This window comes from Sceloporus occidentalis, unplaced genomic scaffold (assembly GCF_023333645.1).
Source record: "Sceloporus occidentalis isolate IW3139 unplaced genomic scaffold, rSceOcc1.0.p SCAF_5, whole genome shotgun sequence".
Classification (NCBI taxonomy): Eukaryota; Metazoa; Chordata; class Lepidosauria; order Squamata; family Phrynosomatidae; genus Sceloporus; species Sceloporus occidentalis.
The window spans coordinates 97,899,625-97,919,996 of NW_028316985.1; the positions used below are offsets into that span (position 1 = coordinate 97,899,625).

The 20,372-nt window shown below is 39.0% G+C and overlaps 1 protein-coding gene across 1 annotated transcript in view; it reads right to left on the reverse strand.

Annotated features, from left to right (window-relative positions):
- VWF (von Willebrand factor) overlaps positions 1-20,372 on the reverse strand; it is a 248,454-nt gene that overhangs the window by 212,131 nt on the left and 15,951 nt on the right. Inside the window, exons 7-9 of the mRNA XM_089527208.1 lie at positions 13,599-13,721; positions 5,542-5,653; positions 2,564-2,610 (exon numbers count right to left, since the gene is read on the reverse strand). Of these exons, the coding sequence (XP_089383334.1) occupies positions 2,564-2,610; positions 5,542-5,653; positions 13,599-13,721 (282 nt within the window). The remainder of the gene's footprint in view (positions 1-2,563; positions 2,611-5,541; positions 5,654-13,598; positions 13,722-20,372) is intronic.

Here is a 20,372-nt window from a genome sequence, read left to right on the forward strand (position 1 = left end):
GGAGAAACCCAAGGCTGGTATTTGCAGGAGGGAACACATCTGCCACATGGGATTGACACTTTGAATTTTTTCCACTTACATCAAAGAATACCTTAAAAAGCTTTTAAGGGGTCAGCTATGCTAGTCTTTTGCAACAAAACCAACAGGGTTTAGTATTTATCTTTGTCGTTGCTGTGTGCCTTCAAGTCATTTCTGACCCTAAGGCCATCATGGGTTTTTCTTGCTACTGTACGTTTTATCAGAAGGGGTTTGCCACTGTCATCTTCTGAGGCTAAGAGAGTGTGACTTGCCCAAGGTCACTCTGTGGGTTTCCATTTCTGAGATGGGATCCAAACTGGTCTCCAAAGTCATAGTCCAATGCTCAAACCATTACATCACACTGGCTACACCTTATCTACCCAAAGTATCTACCCTTAAAGATCAAAGGAAGAGGAAGGAAGGGAAAAGAGGACAAGGAGAACACGGGACAGCAAGTGCGGGAGGAGGAAGAAAAGGGAGGAGAAAGGAGCACGAGGGTGATGCTGTGCAGCAGGTGTGAGGGGGGAAGGAAGAGGAGGGAGCAGAAAGGAGGACAAGGAGGGCACGACACGACAAGTGCAGGTTGAAGGAAGAGGAGGAAGGAGAAAGAGCTGGTGGACATTTCTGGGGCGCCAGATCATTTTGAAAATGGAGGTGCCACATTTTCAAAACAATTTCCAATGCGATTTGGATCTTTCCAGTAGTGAGTTCTCACTACTGAAGACCTGGATTGTTGCAGCGCTGTGAAAAAGAAGTTGCAGATGACCAGGTGCAAAATGCACAGGGTTAAAGGTTGAGTTTTGTTTTTATTTTTTGCACACACACACACACACACACAAACACACACACATCAAGTGCAATCAGGGGGAGTGTGAATGCCATGAAAATAATCTGGTTTCCACACCGGGTTATTTCCTGGTGTGAATGGGCCCTCAAAATACTTTTTTTAAAAAATGAGATATCTTGCTACAGAAAGCCTAATTCCTCAGCTGCCATTGGTACATTCCAAAAAGCATTTTCAATCCACACAGACATCTCCAGCTGAAGAAGGGGAGAATGAAGTTAGCTTGGTAGGTAATTCGACCAATAGACATTCAGATTTCATAATGCAACATAAAATTAGCATAAAACATAAAAGGTGTTTCAAAAATCTTACTGATCTAGCACAAATGCCATGTGCCCCTCTCCCATTCAGAGCAGAAAAAAGTTTTCGAAACTAGGTAACTGGACCTCTAGAAAAATATATGTTTGCTGCAATCTATCCTGAAATTTAAAAAAAATCCATCTTTTAGGTAGGAATAAAATAGTTCTGATGTGGAGTCGAAGGCTTTCATGTCTGGCTACATTTTTTTGTGGGTTTTTTGGGCTATGTGGCCATGTTCTAGAAGAGTTTCTTCCTGACGTTTTGCCAGCATCTGTGGCCGGCATCTTCAGAGAATCTTCCACATATCCCGAAATCCCCACAAAAAATAGTTGTTTTTGTTTTGTTTTTCTTGGTACTGTTCTGGATATTCTATGAAAAGAAAAACCTGAAAACGTCAGCAACAGATAGAGTAATAGGCAGAAACTTTTTCTCCATCTTTTTTTCTCCCACAGTAAATATTTACAGTATTCTGTATCCCAGGCTCTTCCCAGTCCCCATTACTGCTATTTGTTCCTACTTTTCTGTGCATCTGGCTGTGTGAACCAGGTGACAACCACTCTCAAGTTTTTTCCGTGGCATTTTCATGAAGACATGCTGCTATTCCAGGAGAAGGGGTTTGCAAAAGCCCATCCCACCATCCACTCTAACTCAGTTTGCCAAAATTCACTTTCTGCTGCACTGCAGAGATCTTGTAGCACCTCTGAGACTAAATGAAAGAAAGAAGTTGGTTGCATGAGTTTTCATAGACTAGACTAGAGTCATAAAATCTCAGGTCTATGAAAGATTCAAGTCTATGAAAACTCATGCTACCAGGTTGTTTCTTTCAGTCAGTAATCTCAAAGGTTTTGCATACTGATTTTCCAGACTACCACAGCTATATCTTTGAGTTCTGATGCTCTGTTAGATGGGAAGCATTAACACAGCCTCTCCCTTGTTTCTCCTCTTTTTCCTCTCAATCTTCCTACTCCAGCCACAATGACACATGATCTCTCCACACACAGTGTATAGTGTTGGGAGTGCACATGGAGGCCAGAGAGATGGTTGACTGTAATATCATTATGAGTCTCCACTGGGGAAGGATGCAATGATAGGTGACAGTAAAGGTGAAAATAAAGAGATATAACATGACTGAATTGTAAGAAAAAATATTAAATGAGCACAAAAGTTAGAATAATAATAGGAAAGTCACCTATGGCAGAAAAATGTCCTTAACGTTCTTATAATAAACATGCTGAAAAATAAAGGGATTACATAAAAGTGAGAAACTGAGTGACTAGGAGACACAGGTTCAGCTTTTGAAAGATGGAGCGAAAGCAGGTTTTTTCGCAGAAAGGAACATTTGAGATACATACATGATGCTGATTCATTCACTACTCATTCTGTGTTCCAGTATCAACATACCTGGGCAGAGTTCATTGTCACAGATCCAAAGGCCATACCTACAAATACTGGAAAATAAAATTTTATAAATTAGATATATAGACAAATGTTATATCTCTCATTAATGCTGTACTAATGTTGTGTGTATATGTGCCTTCAAGTTGCTTATCAACTTATGGTGACCCCATGAATTTCATAGAGTTTTCTTAGGCAAGGGATATTTGGAGGTGGTTTTGTAACTTCCTTTCCCTGAAATATAGCTCACAGCATCTGCTATTTGTTGGCAAACTCCCATCCAAGTACTAACCAGGGCTGACTCTGCTTAGTGAGTGCTAAAGTACACAGCATGGTAAATCTGTGATGTACCCACAATATCTAAGAAGAAGGTTTCATTTCAGAAACAAGGAGGTTTATCTCTTTGTTTCATGTGACTCCAGTGCAAACCTCCCCCTCATTACTATGAGCCACAGAGGGAAAGAATAATAACACCCTCTTTTTATACTGCTTGTTTACCTTCTCTGCAACTGATAGCATCTCTGTATGAAGAAAAGGTTAAATTAATCTTCTTGCAATACTCCAAATCCTAATCTCCTCTCAAAGCTGCTATGTTTTTTTAGTAAAGCAAAAAGACATTGAGTAATCCAATCACACACCTCTGCCATCAGCGTAGTTTGGCCCTGACAGAAGACTGCTAGATCATCAGTGTCATATTTAAAATGTGACAGGACCACTTCTGTACTTTACATTTTATAGTCCTTCAGCTTCACTGCATCAACTTTCCCCCCTGTAAACACATACCTATACTCCTATTTGTTGCTCTTGAAAATCACAATGGGCTTCAGAAGACATCTTAAAAGTCTAAGAAAAAGGTTACTGATGCTAAACTAGGGATTAGCATCCCAGATAAATGAAAAAGAAAAGTATGCACTGGTGCAAATTGTACCAGGTTGTCACACCCAGTCAGGCCCTTCCCCCATGCTCCCTCCCATTCCTTCCCTGTGCATGGTCCTGCCTCCCTGTGCTGTCCCTGTGCACAATCCCCCACTGCATCAACAAAGTGCTCCCTCTCTTCTGCACCCCCTGTGAATGCTTGCACACACAACTGCCCCTGCATGCACTCACACCCTTCTGCACCCCCATGCATGCACTTGAACCCCCTGTGCTGTCTCAGTGCATGCTCCCCCAGTGCCACCCCATCCAGGATGGCATGGGGGAATGCATGGACAGAGGGGTGGGGCAGCCTGAGAGGATGGGAGCATGTGGGGGGGGGGGAACCCCCACTCCCAGAACTCCCCCCCCCCCCCCACACACACACATTAGGTGACACCCAGTGTAGGGATGCCACTGCTTAGTGTCAGTTTATGTAGCGGTTGGAAATTGGAACTTAATTCATTAAATGAGAGGGCACAAACAGCTAAATTCAGTTACATTAACATTAGTTGGGAGATATTTAAAAATTCATTATGTTAAATACTGAGTAATTAATTTCAAGGGAAACCACAGGCAGAAATGGTGTATGTTACTGTGGGCAACACCATATGTTCTATAACGGTATGTTTCATTTCTGATACCTTCGGAAGTATTATTTGTGTACTTTAACTCGCATTTTGCAACCAGATATACATCATCATCTCTTAATTTTGTAGGTTTTTTTTTTTAAAAAGAAGTAACAGTTCATATCATGCAAGACATTTTAAAACATGTAGGAATAATATAGGAATAACTATGTAGAATAACTACTTTTTATACATTAACTTGTTCCTAAGTCCTAACATGTCCCTAAGGTATAAATATGGTCTAAATTGTGGTTAAAGAAGCCAATACCTTATTGCTTTCCTAATTGACTTTGTGACAATCTTCCTATTTTGTATTAGCTTGCAGTTTCATCACATCATTACAAAAGCATTTTCATTTTTGCTATTCTTCCAATCTATGGTGTCTACAAAGGCCTGGAGGATTTAGTCAATCAAATCAAACAAGTTATAATCTTTTAATCAATTCAAAAGATGACCCTAACTAATTGGGCAGTAGATTTCTAAAAAATATCCTAAAATTTTAAAAAGAGAATCATAGAGTTGGAAGAGACCACACGGGGCCATCCAGTCCAACCCCCTGCCATTGAAGTTTGTTGTTGTTGTTGTGTGCCTTCGGTCCAAAACATACTGCAGAAATAATACTGTTTGAGACTGCTTCAACTGCCCTGGTTCAATGCTAAGGAATTCTAGGAAATGTAGTTTTGTGAGACATTTAGCCTTCTCTGTCAGAGAGCTCTGGTGCCACAATAAAGTATAATTCCCAGGATTCCCTAGCACTGAGACAAGGCAGTTATAGCAGTTTCAAACTGGATTATTTCCACCGTATGTTTTGGACCATAAAGTCATTTCCAACTTATGTCAACCCTACAGTGAACCTGTCATTTTTTTGTGGGGGCAAGATTTCTTCAGAGGGGTTTTTACCATTCCCTTCCTCTGAGGCTGAGAGAATGTAACTTGCCCAAGGTCACCCAGTGGGTTTCCATGGCCGAGGGAGATTTAAATCCTGATCTCCAGAGTCATAGCCCAGTGCTTAAACCACTACATCACACTGGCTCTCAGAAAAGTAGAAGTACCAAGCAATAACAGCAGCAAAAAACCTGCTGTTGGTTAGCAACAGGAGGGGTGCAAAAGATCCATCTCGGGTCAATTTTTTTAAAAAAGCTTTTAAAAAGATGTCAGTAATTTGTCAGGGAGAAATCTACACTAAATTCTTTTCTTTGACATAATAGATTTCAGAGTGTTATGAGATACCCAAACATTCACCTGATGTGGCACAGTCCAAGAAACATGTTACCACTTATTTCTACTACATGTATAGATTTGTAATCAGTGTGTAAAATCAGTGTGTTTGCCCAAAATATTCCTAAAATATAATCACACGAGGTCCGAGTTGTAGGTGAAAGGGCCTATGGCCCTTTGTGTATCTTATGACAATATTCAGCAATATCATCACATCATATTTACCATGAGTTGCAGTCCTGGTAGATAGAAGAGCCAGGAGCATAGCGCTTGCCAAAATGTGTGCAGGAGCATTCAGAGCTGTCAACACAGAGATCTTCATCTAGAAGCTTGCCCTCTAGAGAGCCCAACAAATGGGGAGAGGGGAGAGAGAAGAAGTTGAGTGGCATATTAAATTCTGTTTTTATTGTATTTTACACAATAAATCTTATCAGGTATCTTATAGTTATGCTTCAACAAAAAATCATACTAACATTTCTAGCATGGACAGTGTTACTTCAAAGTTCACCCCTCCATGCAGGGTCCCTCTGTTTGATATAAACTTAATATTAAAGGGGCTGTCTGTATAGTTTAACAAATGGACAAAAAGAGAATAAATTCATTTGAAATGTAGTGCTGGAGAAGAATGCTGAGGATACTGTGGACAGCAAAAAGAATAAATAAATGGGTCCTAGATTATTATTATTATTATTATTATTATTATATTTATTTGTATCCCGCTCTTTTCCCAGGACTGGGACTCAGAGCAGCTTCACAGCATTAAAAACATTACAATTAAAAACATTTTTATTAAAAGTACATTAAAAAAGAATTAAATTATTACGCTATTAAAACAGATAGTTAGTAAAAGAATAAAACATATTTTTAAAAGACAAAACTATATAGAGGGAAAAACTGTATCAATTTTTTTAATGGTCCAACATCCCAGCCTGTCCTTATAGTAATTCCTTAAATGCCTGTTTGAACAGGTAGCGCTTCACCTGCTGGTACAAGGCCATCAAGGAGGGAGCCATTCTTATCTCCCTGTCCAGAGTCTAGGGGCAGCCACTGAGAAGGCCCACTCTCGCGTCCCCACCAACTGTATTTGTGATGGTGTTGGGACGGAGAGAAGGGCTTCTCCAGAGGATCTCCCAAGAGAAATAGTCTGCCAAATAATGTGGACCTGAGCCATGTAGGGCTTTATAGATAATAACCAGCACCTTGAATCATGCCCAGAAACAAACTGGCAGCCAATGAAACTGTTTCAACAGGGGCGTTGTATGGACACTGTAATCTGCCCCTGTTTACAGCCTGGCAGCATGTCTGAACCAAGTGAATTTTCCAAACACTTTTCAAAGGCAGGCCCATATAATATAATAAATAATAAATTGTTTATTTATAAACCGCTTTTCCCAAGATCAAAGCCATGTACAATATAAAGGTAAATACAGTACAAAACAAATGACATATAAAAAATACACATCAATACCCATTAATTCCACAAATATTGGCTAAAAACATTCCACATTATTAAAATCGCAATTATAAATACCTACATCATCAAACAGTAAGGGGAGGGAAGCTTTATTACAAGGAATTGGGAGGGTAGGCTTGTAGGAAGAGGTAAGCTTTTAATGCCTTTTTAAAGGCTTCCACCGTTCCACTAAGGCGGATCTCTTCGGGTAAAGCGTTCCAAAGAGAAGGCGCTACTGCCATAAAAGCCCTTTGCTGGGTAGTCGCCAATCTCACCCTAGGGTGACTGAGTACCAATTTTCCTGTTGACCTGAGAGTGAGGGGTGGATTATGCAGGGAGAGGCGTTCCCTCAAGTAACCTGGGCCCAAGTCATTTAGGGCTTTAAAGGTAATAACCAACATTTTGTATTGGGACCAGAAATGGATTGGCAGCCAGTGAAGAGATTTTAAGACGGGTGTTATATGGTCAGATCTCGCCGTCCCCGTAATTAACCTGGCTGCTGCATTTTGAATCAATTGAAGTTTCCGAACCTGATACAAAGGTAGCCCCATGTAGAGCGCATTGCAGAAATCCAAACGAGAGGTTAACAGTGCATGTACTACATTTTCTAGGTTCTTTCGGTCCAGACAGGGACGTAGTTGGCGTATCAGCTGAAGCTGGTACCAAGCACTCCTGGCTATCGCATCTACTTGAGATGATAATTGTAGAGATGGATCCAGGAGTACTCCCAAGCTATGAACTGTATCCTTTAGGGGGAGTTTAACCCCGTCAAGGACAGGATGACAAATTTCCCTGCCTGGGCTAGGGGAACCTATCATGACTACCTCTGTTTTCTCTGGATTCAATCTGAGTTTGTTTTTCCTCATCCAACCCATTACTGCCTCCAGGCAGGCATCGAGAGGAGAGGTGCCATCCTTAGTCACTGTATCAGTCGGAGACATGGAGAGATAGATCTGGGTGTCATCAGCGTACTGATAACACTGCACTCCATGACTCTGGATGATCTCTCTCAGCGGCTTCATGTAAATGTTAAATAGCATAGGGGACAGTATGGCGCCCTCCGGGATGCCCGATGTAAGCTCTCTTTTACGAGAGCAGCTGTCCCCCAGCCTCACCATCTGGAACCTTCCCGAGAGATAGGACTGGAACCACTGGAGCGCAGTGCCCCGATACCTAATTCTCTCAGGCGTTCCAGAAGGATACCATGGTCGATGGTATCGAAGGCCGCTGAGCCTATTATAGTAGTCCAAATGGAATATAACCAAGGCACGTACCACCGTGGCCAGATCTGGCTTCTCAAGGAAAGGGTGCAGCTGGCACACAAATTTTAAATGTGTGAAAGCACTCCTGGTCACAGCAGAGACCTGGTCCTCCAGGTTCAAAGCTGAGTGCAAGAGTACCCCCAAACTGCAAACCTGTGTCTTCAGGGGAATGTGACCCCATCTAACACAGGCTGGATCTCTTTTCCCTGATCTGCCTTTCAGCTGACCAGGATCACCTCTGTCTTGTTTGGATTAAGTTTCAACTTGTTTGCCCTCATCCAGTCCATTACTGAAGACAGACACTAGTTTAGGACCAAGACAACCTCCTTGGATTGAGGTGGGAAGGAGTAGTAGAGTTGAGTGTCATCTGCATATTGATGACACAGCACCCCCCAAAAAGAATAGATCGAGCCTGAAATTTCCCTGGAGGCAAAGATGACTAAACTGAGGCTGTCATACTTTGGCCACATCATGAGAAGGCATGAATCATTAAAACAATAATGCTATGAAAGGTGGAGGGAAGTAGAAAGAAAGGAAGACCATGTGCTAATACAATCATAGAATCATGGAATCATAGAGTTGGACGAGACCTCATGGACCATCCAGTCCAACCCTTGCCATGCAGGAAATCACAATCAAAGCATCCCAGACAGATGGCCATCTAGTTTCTGTTTAAAGATCTCTAAGGAAGGAGACTCCACTACACTCCGAGAGAGTGTGTTCCACTGTCGAACAGCTCTTACTGTCAGGAAGTTCCTCCTAATGTTGAAGTGGAATCTCTTTTCCTGTAGCTTGCATCTGTTACTCCGGGTCCTGTTCTCTGGAGCAGCAGAAAACAAACTTGCTCCCTCCTCAATATGACATCCCTTCAAATATTTAAACAGGGCGTTCATATCACATCTTAACCTTCTTTTCTCCAGGCTAAATATCCCCAGTTCCCTAAGTTGTTCCTCGTAGGGCATGGCTTCCAGACCCTTCACCATTTTAGTCACACTCCAGTTTCTCAATGTCCTTTTTTAATTGTGGTGCCCAGAACTTTAATGCCTTCTTGAAGGCATCTAAGGTGGTAGTGAGACGGATCTCTTCTGGCAGGTTTTTCCATAGCATGGGGGCCATGGCTGTTTATGCTCTGTGGGAAGTAGTTGTTAATCTGACCCTTAAATAATCTAATAAATTCTTCCCAGATGTTCTAAGAGTGCAGGGCGGATTGTGTAGGGAGATGCGTTCCCTCAAGTATCTTGGGCCCAAGCCATACAGGGCTTTAAAGGTAATAACCAACACTTTGTATTGCACCCGGGGGCTAATTGGCAGCCAGTGTAGAGACTTTAGTACAGGTGTTATGTGGTCTGACCTGGATGTTCCAGTGACCAATCTGGCTGCTGCATTTTGAACTAATTGAAGCTTCCGAACTTAGTACAAAGATAGCCCTATGTAGAGCGCATTACAGAAATCTAAACGAGAGGTTACCAGTGCATGTACCACTGTTTTAAGGTCCTTTCGGTCCAGGTAGCGGCACAGTTGGTGTATCAGCCAAAGCTGGTACCAAGCATTCCTGGCCATTGCATCCACTTGCAATGCTAACTGTAGAGATGAGTCCAGGAGTACTCCCAAACTACGAACTTTGTCCTTTAGGGGAAGTGTGACCCTGTCCAGGACCGGTCAACAAATCTCCATCCCTGGACCTGGGGTATCTATCATGAGTACGTCCGTTTTCTCTGGATTCAGCTTGAGTTTGTTTTCCCTCATTCAGCCCATTACTGACTCTAGGCAGGTATCCAGAGGAGGGATGCCATCCTTAGTCACTGTGTCAGTCAGAGACTACTAGCATGAATTAAAGGCATAAGAAGAAATGATTCACATTCATTTAACGTTTAAACCCTTTTTGAGGAGAAAGGAATTATTCCCTATTCTATGAAAAATGTATGTGTTTATTTATTTAGTCAATTTACCAGCTTCATACCTACCAAATTTCAACATTTTAAATCTTATGATTTAACATATTGAACCAAAACTAATTTAAGTAGAGTTGTCTCCATCTTATTGTCTCTGTCAGATTGATGGCATGAACTCTTTCTCTAGGGCTTCTCCTCTGCAGCATCTCATACTGTCTTAAAGATACATCAGCCTCATCTTTCTTTGTATCTACCAGTAAATTTTCAGGTCTTTGCTTTAGAGAAGCTTGAAGTTTCCTGTCCATTTTATCAGGAATTCTTCAGTGAAAAAATGGTGGAATGAATTCCTGAAAAGCAAATTTTCTATTGCTACCACTCCTCTTACAAAGCAAGGTGGGGAACATGTGTTCCAAAGAGACAGAGCAGTACTCAGAAAGAAATTAAAAGAAAGGCATGAATCCATCTAGTGGTCAAAAAGCAAAACTAATTAAAATGAAATGAAATAAAATATACAATGACAAGAATAACACAAAGGAGAAGAAGAAGGAAAAAAGGAAGAGAAAATGTTCAAGAATAACTAAAGGTTATATATATATATATATATATATATATATATATATATATATATATGACAAAAAAGAAGAAGCAATATAGATTCAACAGTGAAACAGTGGAATTAATCAACAATTAAAGAACTACAAATTAAAAAGAATTGGAAAAAACATAAATAGCACCACTGGGCACACATGGATGCCCGGCCCTATGGAGCCCTTAAATCGGCCCCAGGATGGTACTTTTTGCCTGTCTGTATCGGGTCTTAGTTTTATAGGTCCTGGGGCTGGCAATATCTATCTATTACAAAGAGATACTTATACCAGCAATTTGTATAAATCTGTGAAAGAAAAACTATAAAGATTAGGTCTCTTGCATTATTTTTTCTCCACCTCTGACTGGTTTAGGGTAAAACAGATCCGTACACAATGAATTGAAGATATCGATATGCAACATTCAGTGGCGTCTGTGCGTTCTACTTGTTCCCCCATTAGCTTGGGTCTGTCTTTAAATACAAAGGGTGCAAACTATTTGGAATATTTAACAATTCCTAAATATAGGTTGACATTCAGCAAAGGCCACTTTACTGTAAACCCATTTGCTATGTTAGAGGGATGTTATCTCCAAACTTGAGTATAAGAATCGAATCTGCCCCTTTGGAGAGGGCCTTGTAGAAACTACATCCCATGTGTTATTTCAGTGTACCTTCTACAATGATGATAGGCTAAAGATAATCATGCCTCTACTAAAAAATAAACCCAGTAGAACCCATGAATGATACTGTATCTGAAGTTCCTACTAACAGATAATGATAGAAAACTTACTGAGGAAGTTGAAAAGTTTATTTTTTCTGCCATTAAGACTCGTAAAATAATGTGCCACAAAAATTAAAAGTGAAGTAAAATAATTTGGACAAAACCCTTACGGAAAAAAAGGGTAATATGGATTTTGATGCTGCAGTTAAGCCCACATATATATATTTGGAACTTGTTTTAAATTTGTTTTTAGTGGAATTCATTGTACAACTGTAATATTGTATTTATATGTCTGCTTAAATATTTTATATTATGTACTGATTTATTTTTATGTCTGCCTTCAGTCTGTTGATTGCAATAAAGGCGATTGATTGATTGATTGATTGATTGATATTTCGGCTTTGTGATTACAAATAAAAACTGATTTATTTTCCAACACTTACAAAAAAAAAGCAGGTAGAAATAATAAAAGATTTAATGTACTGGAACAATCTTAAAGAATCACTGTTAGGCTATCTACTGTTAAAATGAATATTGTACCCAAGATGCTATTCCTATTTCAAATGATCCCAATTGTTAAAAACCATCTACCATTTAAAAACTAGTATGGAGATTTAAAAATTATCTGGGCAGGCAGAAAAAACAAGAATAAAATTTAAAAGTTAAGAAGATTCAAAAGACAGGAGAGGACCTGCTTTTCCATATCTTAAATTGCATCATGATAAATGCTGTTTAACCTCGATTAAAGAATAGATGCAACTAGAAAACCAAAACTTATTAAAGCTTGAAGATTCAGAACTAAGATTTCATTGGCACGTATATGGAAGAAAGCAAAGAAAAAGCAAATAGAGATTTTAATAATCACTGCATTAGAAGCTCATTATTACATATCTGGAAAAATATAAGGAACAAATGTTCTAAAATACCACTATAAATGTTGTTTAAAAGTTATATAGAAATGTATTGTTTTATGAAAATAATACATTTAGAATAAAAGCATAGGAAGAGCTCAAAAAAGAAGGTTTTGCTTGTAACATAAACAAATGGAAGATTCATATTATATAATAGATAAGAAGGGATATAAAGAGTCAGATCAGAAATAGAAGACATAATATTGTCAAACAAAAAGTTATGTTATCTAATCTATATAAAGGTCTTTTAAAATATATATACAGAAGAGGAAATAATTAAGGACAACATGGCATAATGTTCACAAAACTTTGGCTATTTGATTGAGTTAGATCAATCAATGGGAACTAACTTGGAACAAAAAATTAAAATATACAGTTTGTCAAAATCTCAAAGATCTCTTCCTTATTGTCATTCTCTTCTCCTTTTGTGTCTTGTCTTTTTAGATTGTAAGCCTGAGGGCAGGGAAATATCTTATTTACCATATGTAAGCCACTCTGAAAGATTTTTGGCTGAAGAGTGGTGTATAAATACTCTAAATAAATAAATACAATATTATAAAATCTGTCAAATATGGTATTTAACACCTGGAAAATTGTGTAAAATATATGGAAATAGAAACAACAAATGTTGGAAAAGTACAAAAGTAAAAGAAACACTGTATCATAAGTGGTGGACATGTGTGAAAGTAAAAAAGTTTTGGCTGCAAATCCACTATACAATGAATATAATAATGCAAAATTTAAACCAGAAATATTGCTATTAAATACAAATAGAGGGGGGGGGGGAATGGAAGAATTATATTTTACATGATCTCAGCTATGAGAATGATTTATACCTGAGTGTGCAAATATGGAAAGATATCATGAATAAAGCTTGGCTAATAATATTGTACAATATGCTAGAAATGGATAAATGTAAATAAATAGATAAATGATGCGCTTTAAATATTGAGATAGTATATTGAGAAAAACTTTGAGAGAAAGAAAGGTTGTAAAAAGGAAGTAACAAATGATGTATGTACAAATAGAATTATATCTTATTCTGTTTCGCTTTTCTTATTTTTCTAGGTTATGTCAGGTTAGATTATCGTCAACTGTGTAAAGGCATGCAAGGATTTTATAAATATGTTAATGTAAATTCAATTCTGGAAATAAAAATATTTTTTTAAAAAAAGAAAAAATTCAAAAGCAATTCTAGGATTTGCAGGCAAAAGCAAAGAATTAATGGATGATAACCAATCCATGCTGGAACACATATAAAACTTCATTTCTTTTTATTACATAGTAACTCTTTAATAAAACACATATACAGCAACTACCTTACTTGAGGACATGGGGGTGAGAAGAGTGATAAATACTTCTCAACATTTGAAAACAATGCACTGATTCTTTCTTTAAATAAAATGAAAACTACTGCTCAAAGATTCCCTCTGTAAACAAATCAGTAAATATATTACCAGGGCAGCTGCAGCCATCAACACATTTTTCTTGACACATTTCATTGATATTCAAGCTCTGGCAAGTTCTGATACAAGGAGACATGCACTCCTTGTACTCTAAGCCAACTGGACATCTTGGCTCTGAAAAAAATAGGTGAATTTAAGACATTAATCCATTTAGCATCTATTAGAATCTACTAGTAGTATATTTGATTAGTACAATACAATGGTGGGTTTCAAACCGCCATTTTGTCCGTATTCACTACGTATTAGGGTTAGGAAGGGGCGGTGCTTCCGCACCCCCCTAACCCTAGTACGTAGTGAATATGGACAATATGGTGGCGGCCGTTCCACACGGTCGCCGCCATATTGACGTAGCAGATGCTGTGCATCTGCAAGTTGCGCAGCGCTTATGACGTCGCGAGTGTGCCATTGGCTCCTCGCGGTGTCATAACTGCACCGCAGGAAGAAGCTCCATTTTGGAGCTTCTTTTTTGCTCCACGTGGAAGTCGCGCGGTTTGGCTGCTGCGACTCCCTCGCGGAGCAAACAGCAGCGCCGGCAGACCGCCGCAAAGCAGCGGTCTGTAACCGACCTATATTTTTTTATTGATTAGCCCTTGGGCTGTCTCAAAATACCTCAAAACAGGAGAGAACATTCATTGAGAATCTATAGAAATTCCATAGGTATTACAAGAGACATAGAAATAAAGTAAAATATGTAAAATGTAAGTAAAATACAATATATGTCCAATACAATATAAATACATATGTATACAATACCCTAAAATAGAATGGTTTATAAACACTTATAAACACATTATTACAATCTAAATAAGAGATATAAAATGAATAATTCTGCTGGTAAGACGTCCTCCCCTGTATCAACATGAATACCTCTGAGACACTGATTAGAATTTAGGAAATGACTTGCAATTAAATATATACAACACATAAGTACAAATTAAATATCTACATAGGAGTTTTAACTAAAATCAAATTTGTCTGGGTGTGAAAAGAAACTTCAGGGCAGGTTTGAGAAATTGTTTAGGATCTGAAGAATAAATTATTTAATATTTTTTGGGATTGAATTTTAAAAGGTTCAAACATAGAATTAATTAAGTGCTGAAATTAAATTTGAATAGATTTACTCATTGGGAGTAGATTAAGAAGTAAGTTAGAAAAAAGGAAGGGAGTTTAAGTGAGATCTACTTAATTAGTGATAAAAACATTTATTTATTGGTAAGAATGTAATAGAGATAATAGTTAAATATAAGGGTAATAGGCTAAGTAAAGGAATTCCTTTGGCTAGTTCCTCCCCCTCTTATTCCTCCCTTTTGTTCTTTTTTCTATTAATTACTAAAGATGACAACAGGAGTAGGAAAAGTGGCTGCACAAGCAGCAGCAGCATTACAGAGAAGACCTTCAGTGGAGAGGTGCCTCTTTTTGGCAGTTTGTACTCCGCCTTAGTTTCTTTTCTTTCTTTGTGGCTCCAATCTCCCTTTATATTAATTGCAAATTTGCTATTGCTACCTTATCCCATCTCTTTGCTCCGCAGGAGCGCCACAGCAACCAAATTGTGTGGCACTGCTGCGGAGCAAAATAGGAGTGCCCAGAAGCGGCTCCTTTTTGCGGCAGTGCTGAAATGCTGCAAAACGCGAGAGACGTCACGATGACGTTGCAGCTGCACTGCCCCATCTGGAAGTCACCATTACATGCCCAGTCTGGTGGGTGCGCTGCAGCTGCGGCGCCCTCGTCACATGCGAGGGGTGCTGGGCATGTGGGCACTCCGCCCACCAGGCAACCCTCGCATGTGACAAGGGTGCCTCAAAGGCCCATTTGTTCCGGGCCTAAGAAAGTCAAATATAAATAGGAATAAGACCAGTATTGGTAGGAAGGAAGGAAGGATGAAAGGGTAAGTATGAATGGAAGATGAAGAATCAGAAAGAATAAGGAAAAAATACCTACGAAAAGAAGAGAAAGTTCTATGTAAATTAGAAGGTTAAAGTAGGTGCAAAAGGTATGATGATGTAGAATAAGGTATGTGTGTTAAGAAAGAGAGGGGAAGATAAAAAGGTGGAGAGTGAAGTGAGGGTAGGAAAGGGATATAAGCTGGAGAAGATAAGAGGGTGAGTATGGAAGGATAAGTAGCTGATGGTAGGTAGAGAAGTAAGAATTTGAGATAATAAAATGTGTATGATGGATACTGTATTTGAAGAAAAGAAATGTACATATTAACTAGATTTGAGTATATTTACCTTATTTTTCATCTGCAACATTTATTTTTGTGTATGTGTTTATGAATGGATTGGTATGTATGTATGTCTGAGAGCCATTAGGGCTGAAAGGCGGGGTATAAATACCATAAATAAATAAATAATGTATTTAATTATTGGTATTGATTATTTTAATAAATAAAGATTTTTTGTAAAAAAAAATGAAGAAAAAGTCCTCTCCTGGAGCTTTACTATTCTTCAAACCATTAATAGCAATAGCAATAGCAAGTACATTCCTATACCACTTATCAGTGCATTTAAGCACTCCCTAAGTGGTTTATGGGAGAGATCTTTATGAGAGAGAAATGTCTTCAACATCTATAAACCTCAACACGATCTGTCGCAACCAATTTGTTTTATCAAATGATTAGACACCCCTGAATGGCCCAATGTCACTGTGAATCAAATTAAAGGAATCATCACTAGACAATCTACCAACAAAGCACCCGGTGAGGATATGATACCTGTTGAATTATATAAGGCAAAATTGGAATATTAGTCCCCGATCCTTGCAAAATTGTTCACCCATATAAATCACTCTGGATGTATTCCAGAAGGTTGGAAATTGAGAATTATTGCCCCAATATATAAAAATGGTGACAGGAAAGACCCAGCCAATTACAGGCCCATTAGTCTTTTGGATATTGCTTCTAAATTATATGCTAGGTACCTCTTGGAAAAAATTGAAGACTGGGCAGATAGTAACAATCTATTGGTAGAAGTACAAGCTGGTTTCCAAAAGGGGAAGTCAACAATTGATTTGTGTTTTGTGTTAAACTTCCTCGTGTGCAAATATGTTCATAATCTGAAACATTTTGAACTAGTTGAAGCTTCTGAACTTGGTACAAAGGTAGCCCCATGTAGAGCGCATCCCAGAAATCTAAACGAGAGGTTATCAGTGCGTGTACCACAGTTTCAAGGTCCTTTCGGTCCAGACAGGGGCACAGTTGGCGTATCAGCTGAAGCTGGTACCAAGCACATCTACTTGAGATGATAACTGTAGGGATGAATCCTGGAGTACTCCCAAACTGCGAACTTTGTTCTTTAGGGGAAGGACTAGATGGCAAATCTCCCTGCCCGGACTTGGGGTACCTATTACAAGTACCTCTGTTTTCTCTGGGTTCAGCCTGAGTTTGTTTTCCCTCATACAGCCCATTACTGACTCCAGGCAGGCATCTAGAGGAGAGATGCCTCCCTTAGTCACTGTGTCAGTCGGATTCATGGAGAAATAGATCTGGGTGTCATCAGTGTACTGATAACACCGTGCTCCATGTTTCCGGATGATCTGTCCCAGCGGCTTCATGTAAATGTTAAACAGCATGGGAGACAGGATGGCACCCTGAGGGACGCCAGATGTCAGCTCTCTTTTGCGAGAGCAACAGTCCCCCAGTCTCACCATCTGGAACCTTCCTGAGAGGTAGGACAGGAGCCACCGGAGCGCAGTGCCTCCGATACCTAACTCTCTCAGGCGTTCCAGAAGAATACCATGGTGATGGTATCAAAGGCCATGATGGGTCTCAGTGAAATTGTTTAAGGCAAATAATCCTTAAAAATAATTTTCCTATATCGTATAGAAATCTCCTTTCCTTTAGAATTCCTGTGACAGAATGCCAGAATATAGCTGAACTATGACTCCTAGCAGCTAACTCTAGTCAGACCAAATTGAGATAGCATAATTTTGTTTCTATAATTTTATTAATGTTTTGTATTCCTTTCTAAGTGACAACATCTTAGCTTGTACTTGAATAGAGAAACACCTCTGAGCAGATCTCAGTGCTATTTTTAGTTTCTTTTTCAATAACCTACATTCTATGTCGAAACTGGGAGAACTATGTTTCTGGGAGCTTTTCCCAGGGGGTTTGGATGTTGAACAATTTTTCAGCATTTGGCATAGCTTTGTAAATGTATTAGTAACTGATAACCAATCAGCTGAAGGTGACCGAATTATATTGACCCAGTTTGCCACCTTCTCTAATTTGAGACTAACTGATATTGCAGTAGTATCAACTTTAGCCCATCTGAGTCTATCATTTTGACACAACTTTTGATTATCTGTGATCCATCTATCAGCCCAACTACTTGGTCTTAGATCTGAACTACCCCGTAGATTCATACTCACCAGTCACTTTCCCCAACAATCTCAGAAAAAAATGTCAATTTTGTTTCTCGAAACACGAATAAGGTCTAATACCCCACTAGAGTTAGCTGTGTGAGATGTATAAGGATATATGTAACTATCATCCTCCTCTCTGCCTCCCAAGATTTAAAGGTTGCATTTGAAAATTAAAGATACCAAAGACGATCCAGCACAATTGCTTTTTTTATCTCTAGAATACATTGTGGTTGATTATCAAAGAATTCATTTGGAAAATTATTCTTTTTAGCAAAATCATGAAGATATGGACCTAATTTAGCATTAAAGTCACCCAAAAGAATTATTACGGATTGAGGGTATGAAATTAATTCCTCCATTTGAACTTCTAGACAGGTCCACAAGTTGATATTACAGAAGGGAGATGGAATAGAATGGATATATACATTTACCAATATGAATTCAAAATCCTTATGTGTAAATTTCATGACTAGAGAATAATTTCTCTGCTTTTAAGAAATTTAAACAAGTGCAATTCTTGTTTTAATAATAATGCAAAGGCCACAGGCCATGTGACTATTTGGATACTTTCCCCACTAACAGGCTGTTCTAAATCAGGTGAAGGAATAGGACATGATGGCACAGTCAGTCAATTAGTATCTGTGTCTACAACAATATTATCGATGCATCCCGAATAAACACAGTTATTATTTAGGTGATGGTCTTTAAGCGATGAAGGGGGTATTTGATCAGTGGTATATTTGATTAGATGGAAGGAGGAGGATAATCTGAAAGTCACTAAAGCAGCTTCTCAGTGGCTGAAAAAGGAGCAGTTGAAAAGCGCTCCTCTTTTGGCTGGTACCATGGCAGACTGGGCCCACTGCATTGGCTACCATGGCATCAATCCATCTTTGGATGGAGCAGCTTCACACCACTCCATCGGGGCTGTCTATTTAAGCTCTAAGATGGTAAATATATGAACAGAAATGTATTGTATCTTTTAGTGAACATCTGACATTTGACAAAAATGACTGATTTGGGAAAAAAACATGCAAAAACGGTTTAATCCATTGTAACCTCTGGACAAAATCTCATTGTCAGATGTTGTTTGTTAGTTTTTAGAGATTTACAAAACCACAATCTGTAAGCAGACAAGAACTTGTAAGTGGCTCAAGATTTTGCCCAAAAGTTACGTTAGATTAAATAATTTTGAAAGACCCTACAAACCTACCTTACTAGAATTAATAATGGTCCAAAACACATGGGCCAAAAGTGCCAGTTTGAGGCCAATGTAGGGGCATGGTGTACAGATGATGCACGCCCCCAGATCGGAGCAAAGCTGCACTAGGGCTGCCTAACGTGGCCTGGGGCTGCCGCCAAAATGGGTGCAAAAGAAGTGCTCCTTGTCAGTGGCCCATTAGGGGATTGGACTAAATGGCCCCTTTAGTCCTTTTCAACTCTATAATTCTATTCTTCTCCAGCTCATAACATACATACTCATACCAGGCAGCACAATAAATTGTAAAATAGGTATAGGTTATGTTACTAGCAATAAAAGCAGTTAAGACATACAAAAAAAAATGACTAAGCAATTGACTGAATAAAACTAAAAGAAAACAACAGAACACACAACAGAAAACCCCACTTGTGTGACCACTAATGGATGTTCTGAAAAAAAAAAAAAACAATGGCAGAAATACTGCAGCAAAGTTGCAAGGATCTCACAACAAGTTTATGTGGCCTAAATGTAAAAGTGAACTGATCTTGGAGATTATCACACGGGGACAGGATAGGGACAGGATCACTCCCTCACCTTATCCCGTCCATGACCCGAGTGAAAGTGATCTTGCAAATCACTTTCACATGGAAGCAGTCTGAAAAGCGCTCTCAGTCATTAACTGAAAGTACTTCCAGTTGTCAAGGGAATAATGGGTTCTTCAGTTATTACCAAAGACTGTAAATGACAGGAGAAAGTGCTTTCAGTTGATAGCTGGAAGCGCTTTTCAGCCAGCTACCATGTGAAAGTGATTTGCATGATCACTTTCACTTGCACTTCCTGGGCAGCTGAATGACAGGTTCAGTATGCTTGTGAGTGAAAGTGATTTGCGATTGGCTAGGAAGGACCGGACAGGGATGGGACAATGACATCCCATCCCTTATGTGATAATCTCCCTGGTTTGCACCTTCTGATCTAATGTATAGATCAGAATGGGAGCCAGACTTCTGATCAACATATTAGTGTAGAAGTGCAAATCAGGTCATATTTCACTTGGAAATGTACTTATTATAAAATGAATACAGAACATCATAAATTAATGTATATTGTAGACATATTCACGAATCATTATGAAGAATAAAATAATAAGGAAATGTGACAAATAGACTTATGAATGTACACATATGAAATTGGCATGGACCATAAATGGT